Here is a 27,386-nt window from a genome sequence, read left to right on the forward strand (position 1 = left end):
GGGACTTTACATACATCACAGTCTCCTTTAACAAATCACCATACACCGTGGGAAAGTCAAACAACAATTCTTAGACTTGATTAGTACATACATTGGCAGGAACAGGGCTGGCTGGAGTGATAGGTCATTCTTAAGGAGGGGGTTACATTTAAACTGATTGGTTTAGGCCCTGAGGTGTGTATGTGCTGGACTGCACAGGATCTTAGGCTATAAATCAACTAAATGGCCAGTAGGGCATTGTCTTAACTGCCTCAGGAATTTAACCCATGCTTTGCAGTTTAGAAGCAGGTTTACAATGCCTGGTCCTTTACATTTTAACTCAGGCTTTGCAGCTTAGAAACTTTACCCTTTCAACTCAACCATATATGAATATGTCAAAATGTGTGGTATACCATAAATACATGCAATTTTTGTTTGTCAGTTAAAATTAATAATATTGTCCCAATGTTAGTATCTTAGATTTGATCAAAGTGTCCTGGGGAAGCAAGTTAAAAAGGACATGGAAATTGCCTATACAATCTTTGTAATTCTGCTGTAAATCTGAAATTCCTTCAAAATAAAAATACAGAAAATGCACTATAGAGCAGTCATAATTACAGCTGATTTGAGATTCAGGATCAAAGAAAAAGACATTGTGCTTAGGAAAATTTTGACTATTTGAACAAAGATTTAGTGATGCTAATGAGGAAATCTTAGAGGGAATCAGGGACTAATGATCTGCAGTCTTTATATTTTCCTGGAGGATCAGCAGCACACTTGTGTAGCACGGAGCACGGAGGATATAGCCAGAGGCAGGGGTCTGTGTGTCCCCTTTGGCACCTCCTGCAGTCCTGCAGGTGCCAGATCATCCTAACCATGTCTACTTACAAACAGGGCATGGGCGTCAGTGCTATTGATTAATGAGCAGAAACAAGTGAGCAACAAATGCAGTCTAAAACTGTCAGACATTATTATCAGAACCTCAAGTTTCAGGTATAAGAATAGTGGGGGAAGTTTAGGAAAAAAGCAACTTTTGTTATATTAGTAGTCATTAGTGTAAGGGTAAAAGAAATTGAAGTTAAAGTGTAAAAGACTGGGCATTGTATAAAGTTTCTAGGCTGCAAGGCCTGAGTTAAAATGTAAAGGATTAGGTATTGTTAACCTGAAATTCCTGTAGTTGTTAAGACAATGCTTGGAACCGCCCAGTAAATATTCCCCCTGACTGCTTGGTTGTTTAATAATTCACGGCTCTGTGTGATCTTGCACGTAGGCATTGCAGGGCCTGGACCAATCAGTTTGAATGTGTACCCCGTTTAGAACTGACCTATCACCCCCGCCCAACCTGTTCCCGCCAATGAATGAACTAATCATGTTTAGGAATTGTTTGATTTTCCCACGGTGTATGATGATTTGTTAAAGGAGACTGTGATGTATGTAAAATCCCTGCCCTCCCCCAAAAAAGTGTACTTAAGCAGTGCTCAGCCCCTGCTTGGGGCTCTGGGCTGCTTTCCCTTCCTGGGTGAGCATGGAGCCTCAGCGCGCTGAATCGGATCCTCAATAAATCCCCTTCTGCCAATTGCATGAGTGGTCACTTGGTGGTCTCTTTCTCCGACGCTTCGCCGGACCCTTACAATTAGCAAGCCATTTCTGTTTTCTAGACATTGTTAGAGAAATATTGCAATGATTTTCAAATATTTCCAAATTTTATGATTACATTTTAAGATCAGAAAATCCAATACGAAAAATATAAATCTACATACAGTTAGTTCTCCATATTCACGTGTTCCTCAGCCATAGATTCAACCTATGATCAGAAAAAGTGGTCTGTGCTGAACACACACACAGACATTTTTCTTGTCATTATTCCATCAACAATACCATATAATAGCTGTGTACATATCATTGCATTGTTTGGGTATTGCAAATGATCTAGAGACGATTTAAAGGATATAGAGGGTAGTTTATATGTAAATACTACATCATTTCATATAATGGATGGACCTGAGCATCCTAGGAATTTGATATCTAAGGGGGTCCTCAACCAATATCCTGTGCATACCTATGGGTGGCTGTGCACAACTCATATTTCCGTTAAAATGGGAGAATAAAATATGTCATCAGTGTATCCTCAGACACCCTGAATACTTCTGTTTCAGCAGGCATTGGACACAACAGAGCACAGTCATTTCTGTTCTGCTCTATGGTCTTGAATGCCTGGGGAACTCCTTGTCTTTCCAAACAGTGAAGGCACCACTTTCCAGGTGAGGGTCTCTCGAACCCTCCCAACTTGCCCTCATAACTCTGCCTCTTCTGCACAGAAATCTCCATTCCAACACCCTCCACCCTCCACTGCACTTTATTTCAAATAGTTTTGAGATGTCTGTCAGTCCTATGAGTCTGCAAGCACCTGAGTGCTTCCCGCCATAACCATCTTACTACTCCAGGGTTGGCACTGTGCCTAACACTGGGGATCCACAATTTAGGTTTTCTAGCTGTGCTATGATGTTGAGGGCCACAGCTGAGTAGGGATGACGCACGGCATTTTGCCAGAAGGGAGTGGTTGAGAGGGTGAAGTACAGTGCCTTCCTCAAATGGCTAATTGGGCTCTATGTCTTTCCTTGATTGTGGCTTATGAGAGTTCTTTGGATAATCAGGTGCAAATCTCTGGTCAGATGTGTGATCTGCCAGCATTTTCTCCCATTCTCTGGATTGTTTTCACTCTGGGTGTTTTCTTTAGAAGCACAGAAGTTTTTAATTTCTTTTTTTTCTCTCTCTCTTTTTTTGTGGTAGTAGGGATTGAAACCAGGGGTGCTCTAACACTGAGCTACATCTCTAGTCCTTTTTCTTTTTTATTTTGTGAAACAGTCTCACAAAGTTGCCCTCAAACTTGCAATATTCCTGCCTCAGCTTCCTGAGTAGCTGAGATTACAGGTGTGCCCCACCACTCCTGGGAAAGTTTTTACTTTTGGAAAAATTCAATGTGTATTTTTTTTTTCTCTTGTTGCTAGTAATTTTGACATCTTGTGCTAAATCCTGGGTCATGAAGATTTACCCGTGTCTTCCTCTAAAAGGTTTTTGTTTTGTTTTTGGCACTGAGTGTTAACCTAGGACCATATGTTCATACGTGCTCTGTCAAGGAGCAACCCCCTCTGAAAGCTCTAGAGTGTTAGCTCTTAACATTAGTTCCTTTTTCTGTGTGGTGTGAGGTAAGGGTCCAGGTACATTCTCTTGCATGTGGAGATCCATCTGTTCCCGACCATTTGGGAAGGCACTGTACTTCACCCCTTGAGTGATCTTGGCACTCTTGTCAAAAAGTCTGTTGGCCGCAGCTGTGAGGGTTCACCTCACATCTGTCCACGTCTCCACTGCCATTTCTTTCCAGTAGGTCGTAAAATCAAGAAGCATGAATTCTCCTGATTTGCTCTCCTCTTTTGGTATTGTTTGCTATTCTGGATCTCTTGGGATGCCATATGAATTTTAGAATCAGTTTGTCAGTTTTTCAAGGAAAGCAGCTGTGATTCTGACAGGGATGGCTTTGAATCTGTAAGTCATTTTGGGGAGTGTTGACCTCTTAACAATGTCACATCTCATGGCTTCTGAACCTGGAATGTCTCCCCATTTATTTTGGTCTTTAATTTTTTTCAACAGTAGTTTGCAGTTTGCAAGTGGTGAGGTCTGCATTTCTTTTACGAAATTTACTCCTAAGTACTTTATTCCTTTGCTACTGTAACAAATTATTTTCTCAGGGCTGGGGTTGTGGCACAGTGGTAGAGCACCTGCCTAGCACTAGCCTCACCCTGTGAGGCACTGGGTTTGATCCTCAGCACCACATAAAAATAAAATAAAATAAAGGTATTGTGTCCATCTACAACTAAAAAACATATTTTAAAAAATTGTTTTCTCAAATATGTTTTTGGATTGTTCATCACTAGCACTTGGAAACAGGGCAGCACCTCGTCTCTGTGGCCTACAGCTTTGCAGGCTCATTTCTTTTCTCTAGCGGGGTATCCGTGGGTGAGTACCTTCTTTGAAGTTTTGACATAGATGACCATGTTATCTGCCTATAAGTTAGTACTTCATTTACAATCCCAATACTTTTTTTTTTTTTCTTTTCCCTACCTAATTGCCCTGGATAGCAACTCTGGCACTGTGAAAGGAGTGAAATTGGCTATCCTGGTCTTGTTCTTGGAGTTTTGCCTGATACTTCTTCTGTATCTATTACAATGGTTGTGTCACTTTTTTTCTATCAGTATGATGTATTCATGTTTTTGTGTCTGCGTGTGTGGCACTGGAGATGGAACCCAGGGGTACTTTATCACTGAGCCACATTGCCAGCTCTTTTTGTTTTTCATTTTGCGATATAGCCTCACTAAGTTGCTGAATCTAGCCTCCAACTTGTGATCCTCCTGCCTCAGCCTAGTGAGCTGCTGGGATTACAGGCATGTGCCCCTATACCAGGCTTATTAACTGATTTTTGATGTAAAAAACGTGGTTTTATTCCTGGGATAAATCTCACTTCCCTGTGGTCTATAACTTTTTATTCATTGCTAATTAATGTTTTCTTTTATCCTGTTAAGTGTCAAAAGTACCTGTTATTAGTTCACCCTGTGTTTTTTATTGATCACTGAAACTTTTTCATTTTTTTTTTTTTTTTTTTTTTTTGCAAAAATGTGAATGCAAAGAAGAAAACTGTTTTGTTTCTTGGTGAAGCATCAGAAGGAGAATTGGAGTGTCTGTGGTGTTTGAGGGCAGCTTGTGATGTAGTAAAGTTTTCCTCATCTTGTTTTTGGCATTTTTCATGACGGGCATGTCTAAGAGAAATACAGAAGCTGACAATGAGCTGGGAGGGTGTGTGACTTGGGGTTATAGGGGTGTGTTTGTGTGTGTGTATGCATCTTCAAACCTCTGGCACCTCACGTAAGGATCCAGGCCACAGGGCAATGGAAGTGCCCTAGGAAATATTTAGTATTTTATGTTTCTTTTCTTTTTGCAATACGAGGGATGAAACCCAGGGCCTCCAATAGGCCAAGCTCCCCACTTACCAGGGGGTAGCCCAACCTCTCTTCTGTATTACTATTATTATTTTTGAGGCACTATAAAACTAGCTTCAGTAGATTTATGGAATGCTCTTGGGTGCTAACCTGTGTCATTAAAAAACAAATCAGTAAAATCTTCTCAACTCTCTCTTTTAATTCATTTTCTTTTAGTCTCAGATCAGTGTCCTGGAGGGGGTCTCTTGTCATGATTTGCAGAAATTTGGCAGCCTTGTGTCTGCTGTGATCACCAAGTCCTGGCCCAGGAACAACAGAGAGGCTGTGGAAGGCCTGGATGAGATTCTTGAACACCTGCTCACGGGGCCAGATGTGAAGCAGCTCTTCAAGTTGTACGGTGTGTATAGGACTGGTTGGAGTTGCTGTCCTTCCTTGGGCAATAGAACAGGCAAGGTCCTTGACCTGGTCCTCAGCCTGCATGTGCTGAGGTTTGGTAAAGGCAGGATGCATGGAGGTGCCCAGGCAGGTGTTAGGCCTAAAGACCATCTAACACTAGATGCTGAGTGCCTGCTGAATACGTGCTCCTGGGGGCACACATGGTTCTTGAAGCAACCCCTCTGAAAGTCCCCAAGCCCCTTGATTCCCAGATGAGGGAATGGAAGTGCCCAGGGCATATTGCTTAACCAGGGTGTTGGAGACTCACTGTGTCCAAGATAACAAATGATTAGAAATCAAATCCAAGCCCAGCTTGCCTCCCTGTGAAGCTCATGTGTCACATTTTGAGACTAATATTGATAACTAACAATATGTGACTCTTCAGCCATCACCTTCCCAAGTGGCATGCATTGCCCTGGAAATGATGGTGCAGGTTTATGTGTAAATTGCTAGATTCAGATGCTGTCGTGGGAAAGCACTGGTGTGGCAATAAAAACCCAGGGCCAATGATTGTCTCAGCCAAACCAGCTGCTCTGTTCTACACCAGGACATAGGCAGGAGTAGTGTGTGGACCTGAAGGTGGCTGCTGTGTGCACGGGCCACAGCAGCCTGCTGGGGAAGAGTTCACTGTTACACTCCACAGCATGCATTTAAGGCTCCTCCTTGTCTTTTCCTGGCTTCATGGTTCCGTTCCTTTTATCACTGAGTAAAGCCCCCTTGTCTGGATGTGCCTGGGTTGGTCCATTCTCCCCCTGAAGGTCATCTCAGCTGCACTCTGTGTGGGGGTGATGCTGTCGATGAACCAGGGATTCATGCCTGCTGGCCTAGCACACTGCCACCCAGCTGCACCCCAGCCCCCTGTTATGTTTGTTTTGTTTTTTTAAAGAGAGAGAGAGAATTTTTTTAATATGTATTTTTTTAGTTTTTGGTGGACACAACATCTTTTATTTTATTTTTATGTGGTGCTGAGGATCGAACCCAGCGCCCTGCGCATGCCAGGCGAGTGTGCTACCGATTGAGCCACATCCCCAGCCCCTTATCTTTGTTTTTTATGGTAAAAATAAACTTGGTCTTCTCATAATACTCTGTGAACCTCATATTACTGTGAGATAAATAGTCTGGCAGTTAAACTAGTCATGTTTTAAAATATTGTCCTCTAGTTGCTCCAAAAGCTCATGTTCCAGGTTTTGATCTGCAGACAAGATAGGCAGAGCATGAAGCTGCAGCATGGATCTGCCTCCTTCCTGGGTGCTGTGCAGATGCTTCCCTGCACCCGTGGAGTGGCCTCTGATGTGAGCTTGTCCTGTTGCAGTTTATTTTCCTACTATTGCAGGGATTCTCAAGACAGGGGTGCCAGGTTTCTGTACTTGTGACTAAAAGGCTCAGGGGTCACTCCAGTTGAACTGGGCTGACTGGGGTACGCCAAATAAAACACAAGAGACACAAATACCTTTATGTTTGGGGTCACAGTGACGGCTCCTCTGACTTTAAGGGTCCGCAGGAAGAGAGAGAGAGAGAGAGAGAGCACGTGCTAACCCCTTTTATTGAGGAGAAGCAATTCAAATGAGGCAAGGGGTCAGGTTTCAGGGGGCTGAGTCTATCTTTATGATGTCCACTGTCAGCAGGTTGACTGACATCTGAGTAGGCCACACCCAAGGGCACAGTAAGAGAAGGGGACACACACAGGCACTTCCATGAAGGATTCTATCCTAAACAGGGCAAGGGGTTATATTACAAAGGAACAGGTGAGCCTAGCTTCACCCATGGTGCTGTAGCAAGACACACCTATGCACAAGACACTGTCCCTCAAACCCAAGAAGGATGGGGAAAGCTTTGCCATATTTTTGTGACTGAGTGCCTCAGCACCCAGCCGGGGAGTGTGACTCAGTCACATGCAAGGTTGGTCTCCCACAAGGTGAATTTCGAAGAATATCATATGTAGTTCAAGAAATACGTTCACTGTAGCATGGGCTCAGGACTTCAACCCTGAGCACTGTGGTTCTCCTGGCTGACTTTGGCCATCTCCTCCTCCCAGCCAGGAGATGCACTAGGTTAAGACCTGAACCTCACAGGTACAGACATAGCTGAGTGAGGCATCAGCGCATCTGGAAACACCACTGACTGCTGCCAGCGCCGTGTGGGCATGGGGCTGGTGAGAGGTTCTAATGGCAAGGAGAGGGGAGGGCCGCATGCTCATTGTGCTCGTTATCTTCTCAGGGACAGATGAGAAACTCTTAGCCAACATCACAGAGGATGCCAAGAGGTTGATGGCTGCCGCCAGCTCTGTCTTCGCAGAGGTTGCTGGCGATGTCCTGAATGGGTCCATATTGGTCAGACGGTTGGAGCTGATCCTGAAGCACAAAAGTCAGTTTCTGGACCTGTGGCAGTTAGGTGAGCTGAGGCCAGGCTGGTAAGAAGCCCGTGTTCACATGTGTGCTGGCTGTCCTCCTCTATGCCACCAAGTGGGGGCCTCCTTGTCCTTCTGATGGTGACTGCGGGGCACTCCCAGGGAGAGAAAGGGGTGCCGTGAAGTTTGTTTCCTTTGGCTGACCTTGTCATTATTTTCCAGAGACAGAAAATTCTTCATTCCAAGAGAAGAATTGTGACATGGAAGAGACACTGGACTGGAGGATGGGCGAAATCATGTTTCTGAAGAGAGAGAAGAGACAGGTGGACAGTCTCCTGAGGCTGTGTGAGAAGGTGAAGCACCTCGTCCAAGGTACTGCTCCCGCAGTCGCGCTGGGAACCCTGGAGAGCTGTCACAGGGATGAAGCAGGCCACAAATAGAGGGGCCTTATTTTTCAAGGAGAAGCTTTTAAAAAACATTCTTGACCCAGTTTTCAATGAGTTTGCCCAGGGAAGCAGCTTCCCCTTGTACATTCTTGTTTGTGTGCCTCCACACCCATCCATGTCCTGATTTCCCAGTGTCAGTGTCCTATGCTGGCTTCCCAAGGAGGGGAGGTGTAGATCTTTCTCCAGTCTGTGCCCTGCACATGAGGCTGCTTGCTGCTCTGTCACTCCCAGTGGTGTCCTGAGTTACTGTACCTTCTCCAGGGTCAGGCCTTCGCCATGGTGTGAACACAGGATTCACAGGCGAGCCGTGCGGTGGACCATGGCCACTCCACGGTTCTGGCATAAAGTTTCTGTAGCTGGTGGAATTGCATTTCTTGCCTTGGTACTTTCTTTTCCCCTTTTTCATTGCGTTTATTTCAAATTCAGCCCCAAACTGTACCAGCTGTCTGAGTGGATGTCTCTGAAGCGTCTCTCAGGACAGAGGGCTTATTTTCCCTAGCGGGGAGTTGGCCCTTAATCTCCTCTGTCTCTCAGGGTTGCCTTGGCCTCTGGGCTGGTAGGGCAGGTCCTGCATCTCTGGCCTGTGCTTGACTCCTGTTTGACAGAGGGTGGCATCTACTGCTTGCTGGGACAGGGACACAGGAGGCCAGATACAGAACTATGCCCCTGCTGTAGGTTGATCATTGGGCCAGGGGCAGAGTTTCCTTCAGAGTGCTGCCTGAGTGCTGCCTTGGGATGTCAGATGCATTCTCGCTACTGATCCTCTGTATGGAGCTTGTTGTCCTTTGGATGCCCTTGAGAACTGTCGGGCCCTAGTGTTCTGAAGTTGACGTTAATCTGTGCCTGGCCTTGGGTCTCTTTTCCATCTCTAGGATGGGGCACTGGCAGGTCTCAGCGAGAGATCTCGTCTTAGAGCTCTAGGGCGTTCTCCTGAATTGGTTCATCGTGCTTTCCCTGTTGCAGGGTGCACATCAGCAGCTGCTGGGCCTCCTGGCATGGTTGCCCGACTCCCATGACATCTCTCCTGCTTGGGCTTCACTTCCTGAGCCTTCTCTTCAATCTCCTCCTGTAACCTGGGCATTGAATTCTTCATTTCAGCTCTTATACATAGTTAATTTGAAGGCACTCCCTTTTTGCTTTTCTTTTTTGGTACTGGGGTTGAGCTCAGGGGCACTTGACCACTGAGTTACATCCCCAGCCCTATTTTTGTATTTTATGTAGAGACAGGGTCTCACTGAGTTGCTTATTATTTTTCTTTTGCTGAGGCTGGCTTTGAACTCGTGATCCTCCTGCCTCAGCCTTGCCAGCCACTAGGATTACAGGTGTGTGCCATCGCGCCCAAAACTTTTTTTTTAAAGATATTTTTTTAGTTGTAGATGGACATAATGCCTTTATTCACTGATCTTCATGTGGTGCTGAGGATAGAACCCAGGGCCTCACATGTGCTCGGTGCATGCTCTACCGCTGAGCCACCCCCCACCCCTCCTTTTCTCTTGAGATATTCATTTGTATACTATGTTCTTGTGGTTCGTGGTCGCAGCACGTTTTCCCGTTTTTTTCCATTTCATCCAAGTTGCTTTTATCTGTTGGCTTTCTTTCTTTCTTTCCTTTTTTGCATATTGGGGATGGACGCTAGGCTTTTTTTCTTTTTTTTTTTTAATGGCACTGAGGATCGAACCCAGTGCCTCACGCATGCTAGGCAAGCATTCTACCACTGAGCTACACAATCCCTATTGGCTTTTTGGATATATTTCCCACATTAAAACTTTTTCTGTTCTGATTGGAGATTTTCGTTTGTCTGTATGAAGACAGTCCCCACAGGTGGATGGACAGGCTAAGGGCTTCTGGGCTGTGACCTGTGGGGCTCTGTGGCTGCCCTTAAATTGACCTAGTCCTTGAGGGCTTCTCTTGTGAGCTGGTCATATTTGCACCCCCTGCCTGCTGCCAGATTTCTGGAGCCAAGAGGGAGAGGAGGAGGGTGAGCCCCACTTTTATTCCAGTTTTCCTGCCCTGGTGACTGTGTCATCCTCTTTGTCCTTAGATTGAATACTCCCTGTCCTCTGTAGCTGCCCAAGACAGTGTGTGTCTAGAAGTAGCCTCCAGGCCAGAGAGCCCTGCAGGTGGTCCTTCCTGCCCCTTGACAGGGGGCGGGCAGCCCCCATCTGCCTCCATGGTGGAGGTGGACTCTCACCAACTGCTTCTTAAACAGACTTTGAACCCAATTCCAGTTCCCTCTCTGCCTCCCCCACTCTAGGGTGACCTTAACATCTGGTGTCCTTGAGTGCCAGGAACTTGTGCTGGGCCTGGCTGAGCTCACCTCTGCTGTGTCCTTAGGGTCTCTGTTCTCAGGCCCCAAGTGTCATTTGCCCCTGGTGTGGCCATCTTTCTGCTTCCCAGGTTGTGTTGTTATTGGGCTTCTTCTCTACTGTCCTTGTTCCTGCTGGTTATGATGTTTCAAAGGCATTTTCTAATCTGTCACTGGAATGGGATTTGGGAGGGAGATGGATTTGTGTTTCCAACTGTTCTCTCCACACAAGAGCTTCCAGTCTGTTCTTTATCATGAAAACTGATAATCAATCCCGTGGCAGGGTGGAGGGGAGGAGGGATGAATTCTTCCTAAGAAAAAAAATCCCATAAATAATATTAATTTGTGTTTTCTCAAAGAAGTTATTAGAAATACTAGGAAAGTAAAATAAGATGCTACCGTGTCTAGCAGTTTAACTTCCATGTTTCCTTGTGGTTTCCAAAGTGGATTTTGGAGAGATTGAAGCAAGACACTCAGAAGACCTGAACCGCAAAAGACTGAATGAAGCCATGAGGGTGAGACAGCCGGCGTCTTCAGCCTGCAAGCTGATGACGCACTACAACCTGGACCCTGAGGTCCAAAGAATGGCTGCAAGGATAGACTCGCTGATGGACAGCCACATCTTCCAGATCTTCTGGGAAGAAGCTGCAGAGTCATTAAGCCATCCCCAAGGAGAATCTGAAAGACAAACCCTTGCGCTTTTAGAGGCTTATGAGTACTTGTACTCGCCTTGTTACCAGAGGTTCATGAAACTGTATCAGGATCTGAAGTCAGGAGAGGTCACCTTTGGAGAAATTAATGTCATCTTCAAGGACTTTGTAGATAAATACAATGACCTGACTTTAGACCTCCAGATCATGTGTGAAGTAGACCCCCAGGCCCACAGGGGCTGGATCTCAGAGCGTGTTGAACAGATCAAGGAGTACCATAGCCTGCACCAGGCCATCAGCTCAGCCAAGGTCATCTTGCAGTTCAAAAAGGATTTTGGATTGATGGGTGACTTCAGTGTTCTTTACACTTTAATAAACTTTGTAAGTTATTTGCTGGGGACTCCTGGGAGGTGGGGGCCTACCTCAGACTCCTTAGAAGCCCCAGGTTTTCTGGGAAGATCAGTGAGGCAGCCCCCCCCCCCCCCCCCAAGGACTCTCATCTGGGCTGCACTCAGTCTGGAACATTCCAAGCCCTGGGTTTTTACCTTTGCTTGAGACAGTGTGACTGTTCCTTAGTAGTGAGTTTTCTCGGGTCTATATGAGAACCAAAAATTCAGGGTAGAAAAACCAACCTCTTTCCAGAGGAATCTCATCTCTTTAGGTTATGAAGGCACAAAGGGAGATATTTTGTCATCTGTCCAGGTACCTCTCCTAGTTGCAGTGGGAATGCCAAATGGTACATTGCTCCTGTGGTAGCTCAGGCCTGAATCTCTTCCTGTTTCTTAGCTTCACATTTCTAAGGTATGTTAATGCTTAAAATTTAACACAGAGTGTGGAATTGTCTATACCTAGACTTGAACCCTTCGGTAAGTCTATGAGTAACTTCCCCAGAGAAGCTAACAACATGGACCTGGCTGGGCTGCTGTGAGGAGCACGTTTTGAAGTCTATGAAAGCTTCCTCAAAGGACCTGGGTACTGGGGACAGTAGCAACTGCAGCTTAGCAAGGAGGGCTGTGGAGGTGATGCTGTTCTTGGTGCAAGAATGTGTCGGGCTCTGCTATAGCAGCTGCTTGTCCAGGCATACTGTGGGGCAGGTGTGGGTGGTTGCTGGAACAGCCCACAGCAGAGCTTCATCTTGCAGATTGATGATTTCGAGGCCACCCACCATGAGAGACTGAACCAGATCAGCCCACAGCTCATCCAGGCCAAGAGGCTGTTGCAGGACATCAGCGAGCCCCGCCGCCAGTGTCTGGAGGAGCTGGCCCTGCAGAAGGAGCTGGTCAGCTGGCTACACGACGAGCTGAGAGGTGGGGTGGGAGGTCAGCTTCAGGTGTTTGCCAAGTGGGGTTCCTGACCTCAAGGATGTCCTGCCTCAATCATGTGCGTGTGTTGGGTTGGGGGGCAGTGTCTGCTTCTAGGCCCACAGTGGAGTTTGCATCAGGACAGCTTTTCAGGCTTCTGGTTAACCTGTTTCCTGTGTTGCTCTTTCCATCTGTGGACACTGGCATCATTTTCATAAGCATCCTGACTCCTTTTTCTCCTTCCAGCTCATTCTGCCAGAGGCCTAGGCCTGCTCTTGCCCACAGAGGGGTGCTGCTGCTGTGAGCTTGTGTAACCTGTATACCTCTCTTCCAGCCTAGGGCTGGGCAGCCTGTGTGGTTGTGTGGGCTAGATAGAGGCAGGGGAGGAGTGGTAAGAAGGAAAGTCCAAGGAGGTGGAGCGGGGACAGCACTCACACACCACCGAGGCCTACAAGGCCACCTCCTGCTGGCACTGAGGCGTCACTGGCCCCAGCTCTCATCCAGAGCTGTGCTGCTCCACCTTTACTCCTGAGTCTGCTTTGACTTACATTCTTTGATTAGTAATTAACCCTAGGGGAATTATCTCAGTTTTTAAAATAATTGATTGCCCAATATTATTATTATCTTTTTTATTAGTTGCTCAAAACATTACAATGATCTTGACATATCATACATTTGATTCAAATTATTTACCAATGGAACGTGTTTTTGTTTAGGTGATAATGTTTGTAGATTAAAGGAAATAAGGAACACACAAGCCTAGAACAGTGCCTGGGACATTGTTTGGTAAAGATTAGATGCTGGTCAGTGGTGTCATCATATGCTGCAAAAGAAAAGGTGTCCTGGTGTCCTAACGGAAGGCAGGAAGTGCCACACACGCTAGGTGTTTACCTAGTGTCTATCGATGGCCTCACGAAGGGTCTTGCCCCAGGTGAGAGTTGTGCAGCATCATGGAGTGGTCCCGTGCTGACCCCCTCTCTGCCCCAGGCATCACCGAGCTCCAGGTGTTTGTGGACCTGGCCTCCATCTCAGCTGGAGAGAGCGACATTGACGTGGACCGGGTGGCCTGCTGCCATGATGCTGTGCAGGGCCATGCGTCCCTGCTGTATAAGCTGGACAAGAAGGCAGGCTTCAGCGAGTTCATGGAAATTTTAAGAGAACTCTGGAAGGCTCTGCAAAATGACCCCCATCTGCCCAGTAAGCTGGTGAGGTTTGTTCCTGATTCCAAGGTGTGGAGGTCCTGCAGCCCTGGGGAGCAGCTGTGCTTTGGGGGCACGTGGGCATGGAGGTGTGTAGGCAGCCATTTAAACTGATGTTTAAAACCAGATTTTCTTCACTATGGAAATGCTTTCTTTGTCTTGGGTTGGAAGAGAACTACAGAGCTGCATGTCAAGAGCAGTCGCCACCCTACAGGACAAGTGTGGAAAGAGCACAGTAGGAAGCGTGTGAAAGGGTGTGCAGCAGTTTTCTCTGAATTTAGTAACTGCCCTTTTATTTAGTTACTTTTTGGTATTTTTCACAATTGATGTTGATTAATTTTTTTATCAGGAAAAAAACATTTAAGTAAACTACCTGTACCAGCGCCTGAGTAAACTTACACTCATAACTCACCCAATGAGAAGAGATGTCCAGAGGCCTGCACCAGCCTTGGGACAGTCCTGTATGTGGTTGGAGGGTGGGGAGATGGACAGAGAGAGCAGTTTGCAGTTTTTCTGCTAGAAGCTCATTTTCTGTTGCGATTTTTCCTGTTCTTCTGGTCATGCTCAGGGACCATGACAGGACATTAAGAACTTAGGGCTCCTGTTCAGTCAACCATCTCTCCTCAGAGGGCCTTTGTTCTGGGAACCCAGGAGGATGGTGGCCTGCCACCAGAGAGCGCGGCCTGTGGCTATCTTACCAATCAACCATAAGAGCAGGCCAAGTGCATTCCAAGTGTCAGCTAGAAACCAGGCACCAGTGCAGCCACAATGAGTGGCCAGGGTCCTGAGGAACAGGCAGGGTCCTGAGGGAACAGCCAGGGGTACCTGAGGCAGCCTCAGGCAAGAAGTTATGCCTGGAGCCCTGGAGGAGGGGGGCTGGAGTTTGCCCAGCAAGGGCAGAGGCAGGAGGAGGACATCCAGGAAGAGAGTCATTGGAACCCTGCCCCATGTTCTCTGCTTTTGTTCCAACAGCGAGACACTGCCAGGAACCTGGAGTGGCTGAAGACAGTGAAGAAAAGCCACGGGTCCATTGAGCTGTCGTCCCTGTCCCTGGCCACAGCAATCAACAGCAGAGGCATCTATGAGATCAGGGCACCCACAGGTGACCAGAAGGTGAGCCCTCCCAGATTCCAGGTGCAGTGCTGGTGGCGTGCACTGGCCTGCTGCAGAGTCAGCGTTTCAGCCACCAGAAAATGGCTTCTAAGCATGTTGTGCCTCCCAGATCTCCCCAGATGCCATCCTGCGCCTGATCCTCCCCGGGGGTCACAGTGGCCTGGAGCCAGAGCGCTCCTACACTTTGGACGAGCTGAAGGATCTTTTAAACAAGCTGATGCTGATGTCTGGCAAGAAAGACCACAAGAGTGTGGAAGTGGAGAGGTTTTCTGAGGTGAGCAGGTGCCCTGTTGCCTCAGGCTGGGCACGCTCACTGCCCTGCTGCCTGCAAAGGGGAAGGGGCAGGGGTTGGCCTCCGGTGGACAGAGTGGCTCCAGAGAGTGGAGCTGGTGGGTCTGCAGGGTGCACCTTGCCTGGAGCCCCCTCTGAGGTGGGACAGGCCCTGGAGGCCCTGGAGGCCTCCTTAAGATCTGTCACCACTGGTGGTTAATCAGCTGCATTTAGCAGGAGGTGACCAGGTAGATAGTTCTGAGAAGAAGTAAGAATGGCTTCATTTACTCTGTAGATTGGCCAAGGCAAACACCTCAAGATTCTAATGGGCACTCTTCATCAAAACTAAAGTAACTGAGCCAGGTGTGGTGGCACATGCCTGTAACACCAGTGACTCAGGAGGGAGTCAGGAAGAGTGTAAGTTAGAGGCCAGCCTCAGCAACCTAGTGAGATCCTGTCTCAAAGTCAAAAAGGGCTGGGGACATAACTCAATGTTATAACACCCTGGGTTCAATCCCTGGTAGCAACCCCCCCCCAAAAACCCCTAAAATAATTGTCGACATAGGTTGTTGTTTTTGTAATAGTCTCTCTAGAGTCTCTCTCTCCCTCTGTCCCCCCTTCTCCCTCTCTCTCTCTCCCCCTTCTCCTCCCTCTCTCTCTCTGTCTCTCTCTCTCTCCCTCTCTCTCTCTCCCCCTTCTCCTCCCTCTCTCTCTCCCTCTCTCTCTCTGTCTCTCTCTCTCTCTCCCTCTCTCTCTCCCCCCTTCTCCTCCCTCTCTCTCTCTCTCTCTCTCTCCCTCTCTCCCCCTTCTCCCTCTCTCTCCCCCCTTTCCCCCCCCCCTCCTGTTATAGGTTCTTTCCTTACAGTTTATTTGCACTTCACAATTGACATTTTTTCCTCCAGTGCAGCCATAGAGCCAGATCCTGGCACATACTGGGCAAGTGCTCTACCACGGAGCACAGTCCAGCCCACAGTCAACATTCTTATCTGCCACCTGATCTCTTCCTGAAGGTGGCTGCCCTCTCCCTAGGCTTTTCGTGTTTCCCAGCGACCCTGTAGGAGGAGTGAACCCAAGCCCCTTGACTTAGAACCCGTGTGTGTCTAGATTAGCATGTCCCCCTGCAGTAGCTCACTGTGACATCTGCCTTATGCCCTTGTTTCCCCCAGTTATTCTGCCATGTGCAGCGGCTCGTGCAAGCCTTCCTGAACCTGTACTCTGTGGGAAACATGCTGTTCCGGACCTGGACTGCCAAGGTCTACTGCTGCCCCAGGAACGGCGTCTCCATCTGCATGGACTTCCACTTGGAGTTGGTAAGCCAGCTGACAGAGAGTGGGGACGTCACCCAGCTGCTGGAAGCCCTCTGCAGGCAGATGGAGCACTTTCTGGATGACTGGAAGGAGCTGGTGAGCAGGAAGCGCAGGGAGCACTTCTACCTCAACTTCTACACGGCCGAGCAGCTGGTCCTCCTGAGCACCGAGCTCAGGAAGCAGAGTCCCAGCGAAGCTGCCCTCATGATGCTGTCCTTCATCAAAGACAACTGCACCCCAGCTGACGTCTTAAGGGCCACCGAGGGGTTCAATGAGGCCCCCAGACACCACGTGAGGACAGTGATGGAAAAGTTACCTCCATTGCAATCCGCTGAGATCAGCCTGGTGACCAAGCTGAAGGCCATCATGAAACAGTCCCTGGAGAGCATGAGTGTCTTTCTGCCTGGCTGCCTGGACCTGGAGGCCCTGGGCCATTGTCTGGCTCGCCTGGCCAGGATGAGCGGGCCTCCTGTGGAGCGGTCTCTCCCCACGGGCCTGCAGGCTGGCCAGCCCAACCTGGTCTTGTGTGGCCATTCTGAGGTGCTGTTGGCTACCTTGGCCATCTACATGCAGGCCCCAGGCCAGCCCCTGCCCACTTTCGATGAGGTGCTACTCTGTACCCCAGGGACCACATTTGAGGAGGTGGCCCTGCTCCTGCGCCGCTGCCTGGCCCCGGTTTCCCAGGGGCACAAGGTCTACAGCCTGCTGTTTGCGGACCAGCTGAGCTACGAGGTGGCCTGCCAGGCAGAGGCCTTCTTCCGCAGCCTGTGCACACAGTGTCCCCGGGAAGACTACCAGCTGGTGCTGGTCTGCGACGCGGCACAGGAATGCTGCTACCTGCCCTCAGCCTTCAGCCAGCACAAAGTCCACCTCATCCCCCAGGCACCCCTCCATGCCATCCAGGACTACCTGGCACATCACTACCAGGTCCCGGCACAGACCCTGTCAGCGGCAGCTGTGTTCAGAGACCGGATGTGTGTGGGGTTCGTGGCCTCGGAGAGAGCGGGAGTTGGTAATGAGAGCGCTGGGGTGGGCTTCCCAATGACCCCTGCCTCTGCAGCAGTGGGCACCTCAGATGACACCCCTCTGCAGGTGGGAAAGTGAGTCTCAGGAGGGTCTGACTGCCAGCAGTCAGTGCTTCCTCTAGAAGGGGCCCCCTTTCCACCCAGGTTGTAGTTCCTCGTAGCCCAGCTCCTCCTTGGATGGACTTCTCTGCAGGTCACTTTTTCTTGTGTAAACCCTTGACCTCTTCTGGGTCGCATTGGTCTCTGGCTCCAGGAGAAGAGTGCTTCGCACCCTCCCTTCAGTCACTGTCATGTGTCCTTGATAAGAGGTGGTGACTTCCATTCTGTTGATTCGTCCCATGAGCATCACTGCGCCCTGTCAGGACAAAACCTGCCCCCCCCCTCCCTGCTCAGGACATGCCTCTGCTTTTACTTTATTATACTTCCACTGCTGTCATCATGGAGAATGCCAGGATGCTGAGTGGGTGACAGCTAGGGACTCTGGCTTCATGGTGCAATTGTGCTCTAATCTGATGTTCCATTGCATCAGTTTTGATTTTTACATAGAGAAGTAACTGTTTTTTTGTTTTTTTAAAAATGGGGATTTACCTCAGGGGTGCCCTATCACTGAGCCATATCCTCAGCCTTTTTTATTTTTTATTTTGAGACATGGTCTCACTAAGTTGTTCAGGGCCTCACTAAGTTGCTGAGGCTGGCCTTGAATTTGCAATCTTCCTGCCTCAGCCTCCCAAGCTCCTGAGATTACTAGCGTATGCCACTGCTCTTGCCTAAGAAGTAACTTCTAATCTCTCTGGATTCTGTTCCTCTTGGTCCATGGGCTTGGGATCTTATTTCCTTATTTGAACATTACAGGGAAGTCTCTCTATGTGAAGAGATTGCATGAAAAACTGAAAAAGAAGTTAAATAGTGAAAAGGTGCCTTTAAAGACTGTTCGGTTGACTGACACTCAGGTGGATGAGGGCCGCATCCTGGGCTCCCTCCTATCTTTCTGGGATGCTCAGTTTCGGAAAACGCCTATGATATTCCACTTTGATGTGACTGCTTCGGTAAGTGCCTATATGGCAGCTGAATGGCCACATCAGAAGGTGTAATTCCAAGGGCCCCACTTGCTTCTCCCTGTATGAAGAGTCCCTTCTTTTTACACCTACCTGTGGTCAGTACCCTTCTCTTTAGGAACAAGACAGGAGGGTCCTGGGGGTTGGAAGAAATGGTTGGCATTTGTGTATTTTCAACCCATGCTTCTCTGTCTTTAGGTACAGATTGGAACTTGGGTTTTTCTTTTCAAACTCCTCATTTTACAATACCTAATGGATATAAGTGGGAAAATGTAGCTTCGGAACCCATGCCATTTATATATCATTGAAATCCCAGTAGGAAATTCAGTACTGCCAAAGAGGTCTCCAAAGCTGGTAAGCACACAGGGCATTTGCAGGTGATCACAGCACACCTTTGCTGCTGTGGCCTGTGGCCTGAGTTGACACATCTTAATTGTTTCCCACTTTCATGTTAAGGGAGCAGCGAGTATGTGTAAGGCGAAATGCATGCTTAGACTTAGATCTTAATGATGTCTGGAATGAGAATGCTCTCGTATTTATTGATTGGCAGCGTCTTGCATTTGTCTGGATCTGTCAGATCCATGCTGTGTCTGGGTTGAGTCTCACCCGTGATGAGTGTTCAGGAGATTCCTCTGTTGATGGCCATTGTCTCTTTTACTGCCAGTGAAGATAGCAGGGCGACTTTGCACATAGAAAGCCATTAGCTGGTGGGAGTTCTATGGTCGCACATGTGTTCGTGCTTGGAGGAGAGATCACGCCACAGGAGGCTGGGTTGGAAATGGATTCCTGGTTAATAATACAGCTACTGTAGTTGAGCTTCTTTAATACCCTAAGGTGCAGATGCCAGCCTCTGTGAATGAGAGGCTGCAGAATGCAAGCAATCACTGTGTATTTAAGTGATTGTTTCCATAAAGGCCGATCCTGAGTAGATCGCGTGGAGGGTTCATATATATGGGCATCTTTCAGGAAATCAAGTTCTAACTTCTATTTATGTCTCTCCTTTGCAGAATCCACATGCCCCCCAGTTCAGTTTTCTTGACATCTTCCCCAGAGTCACCTGCAGACCTCCCAAAGAAGTGATAGCCATGGAGCTGAGCCCCGAGAGAAGCTTCATAGAGCCTGGAATGGACGAGCGAGAATTCCGCAGTGCCACTTTCCAAAGACCTTACCAATATTTAAAAAGATTCCATCAAAAACAAAACCTAGACACATTTCAATACCAAGCAGGCTCTGTTGAAGGTACCCCAGGGGAGTGCATCCAGCACCTCCTCATATATTGTGGGGTCATCAACCCCTCCTGGTCAGAGCTCCAGAACTTTGCTCGGTTCCTCAACTGTCAGCTCAAGGACTGTGAGGCCTGTATGTTCTGTAATCCAGGCTTTACTGGATTTACACTACCAGGCTTCAAGAATTTTTTGGTCACCTTCATGATCTTCATGGCAAGAGACTTTGCCACACCAACGCTTCATATGTCTGACCAGAGCCCAGGGAAGCACATGGTCACCATGGATGGGGTTGATGAGGAAGAGCTCGCCCCCTTCACTCTCCGGAGGAGGTGGGAGTCAGAGCCTCACCCATATGTGTTCTTCAGTGGTGACCGCGAGACCATGACATTCGTCGGCTTCCATCTTCGGCCCAATGAGAATGGCAGTGTTGACGCCATCAACTATCTCAATGGGAAGATAATCAAGAAAGATGTCATGACAGAAGAACTGTACAAGGGGCTGTTGCTTCAGAGGGTGCCCTTCAATGTTGACTTTGATAACCTGCCCAGACATAAGAAACTCTTGAGACTCTGCCAATCACTAGGAATTCCTCAGGCCCTTGATCCCGATGAAACATATGAGCTTACAACAGACAACATGCTCAAGATTCTGGCCATTGAGATGCGATTCCGCTGTGGGATCCCAGTTATCATCATGGGAGAAACAGGCTGTGGGAAAACCAGGCTCATTAAATTCCTTAGTGATCTGCGGCGTGCTGGTACCCAGGCTGAGAACATGAAGTTGGTCAAGGTTCATGGAGGAACAACCACAGCCATGATCCACTCCAAAGTCTTGGAGGCTGAGAAAACTGCCTTATATAATAAAGACCAACACCAGTTGGACACCATCTTGTTCTTTGATGAAGCCAACACAACAGAAGCCATAAGCTGTATCAAGGAAGTCTTGTGTGACCAGACCGTGGATGGCCAGCCCCTGGAGGAGGACTCAGGCTTGCACATCATAGCTGCCTGCAACCCTTACAGGAAGCACTCCCAGGAGACCATCTGCCGTTTGGAGTCAGCTGGTTTGGGGTACAGGGTCAGTGCAGAGGAGACGGCAGACAGGCTGGGCTCCATTCCCCTCAGGCAGCTGGTGTACCGTGTCCACGCCCTGCCCCCGAGCCTGATTCCTCTGGTGTGGGACTTTGGGCAGCTGAATGACACTACTGAAAAGCTCTACATCCAGCAGATTGTGCAGAGACTGGTGGACCACGTCAGGATCAGCGAGGACGAGACTCGTGTGATCACGGAAGTGCTCTCTGCCTCTCAGAGGTTCATGAGGAACACTGAAAGTGAGTGCAGTTTCGTCAGCCTCCGGGATGTGGAGCGCTGTGTGAAGGTGTTCACGTGGTTTCATGGCCGCAGCGAGATGCTCTTGGTGAAGCTGAACACCTTTCTCTGCGAGACCAGTGTCAGCAAAAATAACTTCAGGAGAGACCCCGTCCTCTGGTCCCTGGTTCTGGCAGTGGGGGTCTGTTACCACGCCTCCCTGAAGGAGAAGGAGTCCTACCGCAGAGCCATTTGCAGGTCCTTTCCAGAACCATATGACAACAGCGGGGTCATCCTGGACGAGATCACGCACGCACAGGATCTTTTCCTGAGTGGGGTGCCTCTGAGGAAAACCATAGCCAGGAACTTGGCTCTGAAGGAGAACGTCTTCATGATGATCATCTGCATTGAGCTGAAGATACCCCTCTTCCTGGTGGGGAAGCCTGGCAGCTCCAAATCTCTCGCCAAGACCATCGTGGCGGATGCCATGCAGGGCCAGGCCGCGCACTCCGCTCTCTTCCGCAGCCTGAAGCAGGTCCACCTGGTGTCCTTCCAGTGTAGCCCCCACTGCACCCCACAGGGCGTCATCAACACCTTCAAGCAGTGCGCTCGCTTCCAGCAGGGGAAGGACCTGCAGCAGTACGTGTCTGTGGTGGTGCTGGATGAGGTCGGCTTGGCAGAAGATTCCCCCAAAATGCCCCTGAAGGCTCTGCACCCCCTGCTGGAAGACGGGTGCATTGAAGGTGATCCTGCCCCCCCACCAAAAAGTTGGCTTCATAGGTATTTCCAACTGGGCCCTCGACCCTGCCAAGATGAACCGGGGCATCTTTGTGTCCCGCGGCAGCCCCAGTGAGAAGGATCTCACAGAGAGTGCCAGAGGGATCTCCTCTTCAGACAGCCTGGTGCAGGACAGGGTCCGAGGGTACTTCGCTCCCTTTGCCAAGGCCTATGAGATGGTGTGCCAGAGGCAGGACAAGGAATTCTTCGGGCTTCGCGACTACTACAGCCTCATCAAGATGGTCTTCGCCACCGCCAGAGCATCTAACAGGAAGCCTTCCCCGCAGGAGATTGCGCAGGCGGTCCTTCGGAACTTCAGTGGCAAAGATGACATCCCCGCTTTGGACATCTTCATGGCCAGTTTACCTGAGGTCAGGTGCATGGGAGAGGTCAGCACCCTGGAGCTCATTAAGCAGAACATTTGTTGGGGCTTGCAAAGGGGGGCACTTGGAGAGCTGGAAGATGCTGAGTCCCGCTACTTGCTGGTGCTGACCAAAAACTACATGGCCCTGCAGATCCTGCAGCAGTTATTCTTCAGTGAGGACCAGCAGCCCGAGATCATCTTTGGTTCCAGTTTTCCCCGGGACCAGGAGTACACCCAGATCTGCAGAAACATCAACCGGGTGAAGATCTGCATGGAGACGGGCAAGATGGTGGTGCTGCTGAACCGCAGCACCTCTATGAGAGCCTGTACGACGCGCTCAACCAGTACTACGTCTACCTCGGGGGCCAGAAGTACGTGGACCTCGGGCTCGGCACCCATCGCGTCAAGTGTCGGGTCCACCCCGACTTTCGCCTGATTGTCGTCGAGGAGAAAAATGTGGTGTACGAGCAGTTCCCCGTCCCCCCATTAACCGGCTGGAGAAGCACTACCTGGACCTCAGCTCGGTGCTGCAGGGGTGGCAGAAGAGCATCGTGCAGGAGCTCACGCGGTGGGCAGAGGACTTCGCTGACGTGAAGGCCCATCAGTTCCTGGCTGGGCACAAGTACAGCCCTGCTGACGTCTTCATCGGCTACCACTCTGACGCCTGTGCCTCTGGTGCTGCAGGCTGTGGAGAGGCAGGGCCCCGGGGACCTGACACAGGAGCTGTATCACAGAGTATCTCAGGAGGCCAAGCTGATCCTGCTGCACTGTGCCACACCAGATGCTGTGGTGCAGCTGAGCACCTCCACGCTGGGCTCATTTGCTGCCCAGACCCTGTCCCAGGAATACTGGAACAAGCAGCAGCACCACTCCTTTGCAGATTTCCTCCAGGACCAACTTCGCAATGCGGACCTGGAGCGCCACGCCATCTTCACAGAGGTGACTGCCCCCACAGCCTTTCCTTTTTCTTTCACCCAAGAGCCCTTGCTCTCTGGTGCCAGAAGGTCTCAACTCCGTTGAAGGCACTGTTCAGTCTGGAAAACCGGTATGTCCCCTCCATGTTAGGCACAACGAGGATAAGTCCATTTTGGTCTCTCTCACCTGTTTGTGAGCAGAGCTCTCCTCTGACAGCAGCACTGGGCACAACTTCACTTCCCAGAGTGCTGGGCCCACCCGGGATATAAGTGACTGGCCTGCTTCTCATCCTTGGACAGCCTAAGAGTAATGGACGAGGATGCCTCCCATTCAGGTGCCCTTAGTGTCATGGGTGAAAGCTGCGCAGCCAGGTGGGGGCATGGATCATAGGGGGTTCTCCTTAAAAGACACCGGCCGGCTGTGAGGGCTGGCTGGGTATGCGTCAGAGGCAGAGGGATCCTTGGGGCACAGGTGTTGAGTCTGAATTTGCATCTGTGCAGGAGACCAGGAAGGGACTGCTGACGGAGCTTGGAATTCAAGCTGTGAGTGCTGGGTTGTGGGGATGGGATAGGTGGAGAGACGTGTGGAGGGCCTTGTGGATAGCCTTGAGCTTGGTCTTGACTGCACAGAGAGGAGCTATGGATGAAAGTGTACGTAGACAGGCCCCGATGACTGGCTGATGGAAAGACAGTGGAGTAAGAGAGTGACATTGAGAGGATAGATCTGTCAGGAAGCTTCTGGCATGGTGCAAACTGCAAATGGTTAGCAGGCAGCATGGCCGGGCTGATCATCAATTCCATGGAGGGTGGCACGAGGTGGAGGACAGCCTTCCTGAGCTCACTGTCGCTTTGTGCTATCATCATGGAGACCCCAGGAAGGAACGCTGGGTTTGGGAGCCAGTGGTGACCTCTGGTTTGAATAGGTTTGGATGTCTGCTGTGGTTGGATGTAGGAATAGGAAGCTTGTCAGTAAGGACAGGCCCAGAGAAGGGGTCTAGATCCAGGTGGAGTGGCACATGCCTGTAATCCCAGTGGCTTGGGAGGCTGAGGCAAGAGGATTGAGAGTTCAAAGCCAGCCTCAGCAACTTATCGAGGCCCTAAGTAACTTAGCAAGACCCTGCCTCAAAATAAATACTCAAAGGAAGGGCTGGGTTGTTGCTCAGTGGTTAGACACCCCTGCATTCAATCCCTGGTACAAAAAAAATGGGGTCTGGAGAGCTGAGGTCCTATGTGCCTGGTGGTGTCTGGGTTTGCACTATGGGGTGTGGTCCATGGCAAAGAATGGAGAACTACTGAGGGGAGGGAGCGTTGCCAGTGGCTAACTCCTGATAGCATGAAGTCAGATTACAAGAAGAAATGGCATTGTGCTGAGCCCTAAAGGATCAGGAGGCTCCCAGGTAGGGAAAAAGCAAGAAGAGAGACATTGACATCTCAGGAGGAGATCAAGGCAACTTTTAGTCAGGGCAAGTCTTCTCTCGGCCATCTGTTGACCCTGGAGGTTCTGCTCGCCTCAGCCACTCCTTGTATATAAAAACTGCTCTGGGTTGGGCTTCTTTCTGTCTGAGTGCCCACTGGCCCTGGGTTCTGACCCGGTGCTCTGTGCTCTTGCTGAAATTCAGCTGATGGCTTGTGTGCCCATTTTGTAGGTCACCACCTTCTCTAGACTGCTGACGAGCCATGACTGCGAGGCCCTAGGGGTAGAAGTGAAGGGCTTGGCCTTGAGGCCTGTGATCCTGTCACTGCAGCAGTTTGACACTGAGTACTCGTTCCTCATGGAAGTCCGGTGAGGTGCCCTGCCTGCCCATCACCCTTGGCCCCTGCCCTGGGAACGTGGTATCACATGCTGGGGTGTGGTAACCATTTATAAGGAACTCTGAGTACTATGGAGGCTCGTTGCTCAGCCTCCTGGTATGCTTCTCTAGCCCCAGTTGTAAGACAGCTGTGTCCATCTGTCTCCTGAACACTGTGTGGTCCTTTTCTTCTCCAGTGGATTGCATCCTCACCTTGTAGAGGGAGACCCCACCTGGATGCTGGGATCTGCATGGCCTGTGTTTCCCTTCACTTTGTGGAGTGTTGTGATCCATGTTTTTTGCTTTGTTTTGTTTTGCTTGTGCTGGGGATTGAATCCAGGGCTGCTCTACCACTGAGCCACATCCCCAGTCCTAATTTTTATTATTATTAATTCTGAGATAGGGTCTCGCTGTGTTGCTGAGGCTAGCCTGGAACTTGTTACCCTCCTATCTTAGCCTCCTGAGCTGCCCATGTTATAGGACAGACGACTCACTTGGGTGATTCTTTTTTTCTTTCAGAAGCAGCTTAATGAAGACAGCCAGACGTAAAATCCTCATTGTCCAGATGGATTTTGATGATGGCGCTCACAGTGCTCAGCTCATTGCGTCAGCTAAGTATGTTCTCAGTAGTTTTCTAGGAAAACATAGGAAGCCAAAATCTCCCCAGGGCATCCTGAAGAATTTTTTCCATGAAAACAGTGTAGAAATAAGAATGACTCTCCCTCCCAGCTCCTAACCTGGGCTAGAGAAGCTAGAGAGTAAAGGATGAAGGAAAAGGCCAGTAATGGCACAGAAATTGTGGAATGCAAGACGCGTCAATAATGGAATTTTTGTAGTGTTTAGGAGAATGTGTTAAAGCTGCATTTGCAGTCCTTTTTTTGATCATTTTGATTTTGAATCACATAATTAAAATTAAAATTCAGTCTGAGATGTAGCTTGGTGGTACAGCACTTGCCTAGCATGTCTGAGGCCCTAGGTTTGATCCCCAGTACTGCCTAAAAAGAAAGAAAAGAACTTATCGTGAGTTTAAGGGCAGTAAGACAATATAAATAAATTAATATTTATTGAACATTTTTGTGGTGTCCAGAAATCTGTTGCTTTCATAATTGTTGTGTTCTGTTACCTCATGTAATTAAGAGTGACTTCTGCCCCTTTAAAGCCCTTGGAAGCCTAGTACAAGTTAAGGCCCAGCCAGATCCTATAGGGAGGTGGTCTGCGGCCACTGGGTGTGCAAGGGCCACCGTACCACACTGTACTTTCTCAAAATGGGAAGGCCAGTAAGCCCCAACCTCTGGCATGTGGGTGCCCTGAGACCTGCAGGGCGGGTGGGGGTTCTGATCAGCAGTGAGAGGTAGGAAGTGATCCTGCCAATTGGAAGCCACCCTTCTCCTCTCATGAGAGATGTGGTGGCCCCTGGCATTGTGTGGAATGTGGTAAAGCCCCAACAGCTCCTGGGACACGCGGCAGCCATGTCACACCTTAGCTTTTGCTCCTTTGCTTGCTTTGTTTTGATTTTTGTTTTCTCAATAGGTATTCTGCTATTAATGAAATAAACAAAATACAAGGAACTCAGGGCTGCGTCTTCGTCTACTTCATCACAAAACTGTCCCGGATGAGGAACAGAGCATCCTACGTGGGATTCCATGGAGGTAGGGCCAAAAGATGAGTGACTGTCTTTAAGTATGTCTGGGCTGCCTCTTGGGGTTCCATGCTGCCCACGTCTAGGTCAGACACCAACCCCTTCTGTCTCTGGGCTTCTCTGGGCTCACTGTTCACAGCCATTGCTCTGGGGCGTGCTGCTGCTGTGTCAGCATGGCCTGGTCTACCTCAGGAGTGCACGGGACACACTCCTGCTCCCACTCTTCATTATACAAATGACTCAGAGATCTTCCCCTTTCACACCAGCCCTAGTGCTGACTCCTTTGCCTGCTCCTTGGGGAAGTACTGTGTTCAAATCAGTCCATCCCTTTTTCTGTGGAAGGTCACTAGCTGGCTTATGTAAGACAATTGGTATTTTAGAAAGAGGGAAATAAGAATTTCATAGATGGAAAACCAAACTGTCAGCACCTTGCAGCACTTTCTAATTATGGGACAGTAAGTACGGTAAGATGCACGTAAAGAACTGTGGGCAGGATCCATGGAGCCTTTGCATGACTACATAAATCAGCCTCAACACCCATGTTGATGGTGAGTGTGCTGATGTGATGTAGGGAGTCTGATGGGTTTTGGTGTGTTCGGGGATGTAGGCTTTGAGGTACCCATCATCACTCTGACAGTAGTGTGATTGAGCAACTGAACAGAGGTGTGCCCCTGCTCCTGACAGACAAGAAGAAAGCAGAAAGATGTGAGAAGACTTGGTGGCTTTGTTCTTCACAGGGCTGTGGCAGTCTGTGCACATTGATGACCTCCGAAGGTCCACAGTCATGGCTGCTGATGTGACTAAGCTGCAGAGTGTCACCATCAGCCAGCTGTTCATGCCAGGAGGCAGCCCAAAGTGTGAGTTGCAAGGTGGCAGACTGCAGAGGTGGGGGAGGAAAGGCAGGTGAAAGGTGCCAAGTTAGGCAGCCTCCTGTGAAGCTGGAGTC

At 49.3% G+C, this 27,386-nt stretch overlaps 1 protein-coding gene across 1 annotated transcript in view; it reads left to right on the forward strand.

The window, feature by feature from the left end:
• Positions 1 to 27,386, forward strand: part of LOC114081929 (E3 ubiquitin-protein ligase RNF213-like) — a 69,074-nt gene that overhangs the window by 5,471 nt on the left and 36,217 nt on the right. The window contains 20 exon segments of the mRNA XM_071602621.1: positions 5,187 to 5,367; positions 7,623 to 7,796; positions 7,975 to 8,124; positions 10,948 to 11,534; positions 12,295 to 12,460; positions 13,442 to 13,659; positions 14,626 to 14,766; positions 14,876 to 15,040; positions 16,203 to 17,355; positions 18,221 to 18,414; positions 18,622 to 18,777; positions 19,431 to 21,710; positions 21,712 to 22,399; positions 22,402 to 22,578; positions 22,581 to 22,770; positions 22,772 to 23,036; positions 24,658 to 24,794; positions 25,321 to 25,416; positions 26,332 to 26,450; positions 27,178 to 27,297. Of these exon segments, the coding sequence (XP_071458722.1) occupies positions 5,187 to 5,367; positions 7,623 to 7,796; positions 7,975 to 8,124; positions 10,948 to 11,534; positions 12,295 to 12,460; positions 13,442 to 13,659; positions 14,626 to 14,766; positions 14,876 to 15,040; positions 16,203 to 17,355; positions 18,221 to 18,414; positions 18,622 to 18,777; positions 19,431 to 21,710; positions 21,712 to 22,399; positions 22,402 to 22,578; positions 22,581 to 22,770; positions 22,772 to 23,036; positions 24,658 to 24,794; positions 25,321 to 25,416; positions 26,332 to 26,450; positions 27,178 to 27,297 (7,357 nt within the window).

Source organism: Marmota flaviventris, chromosome 16, assembly GCF_047511675.1.
Source record: "Marmota flaviventris isolate mMarFla1 chromosome 16, mMarFla1.hap1, whole genome shotgun sequence".
Lineage (NCBI taxonomy): Eukaryota > Metazoa > Chordata > Mammalia > Rodentia > Sciuridae > Marmota > Marmota flaviventris.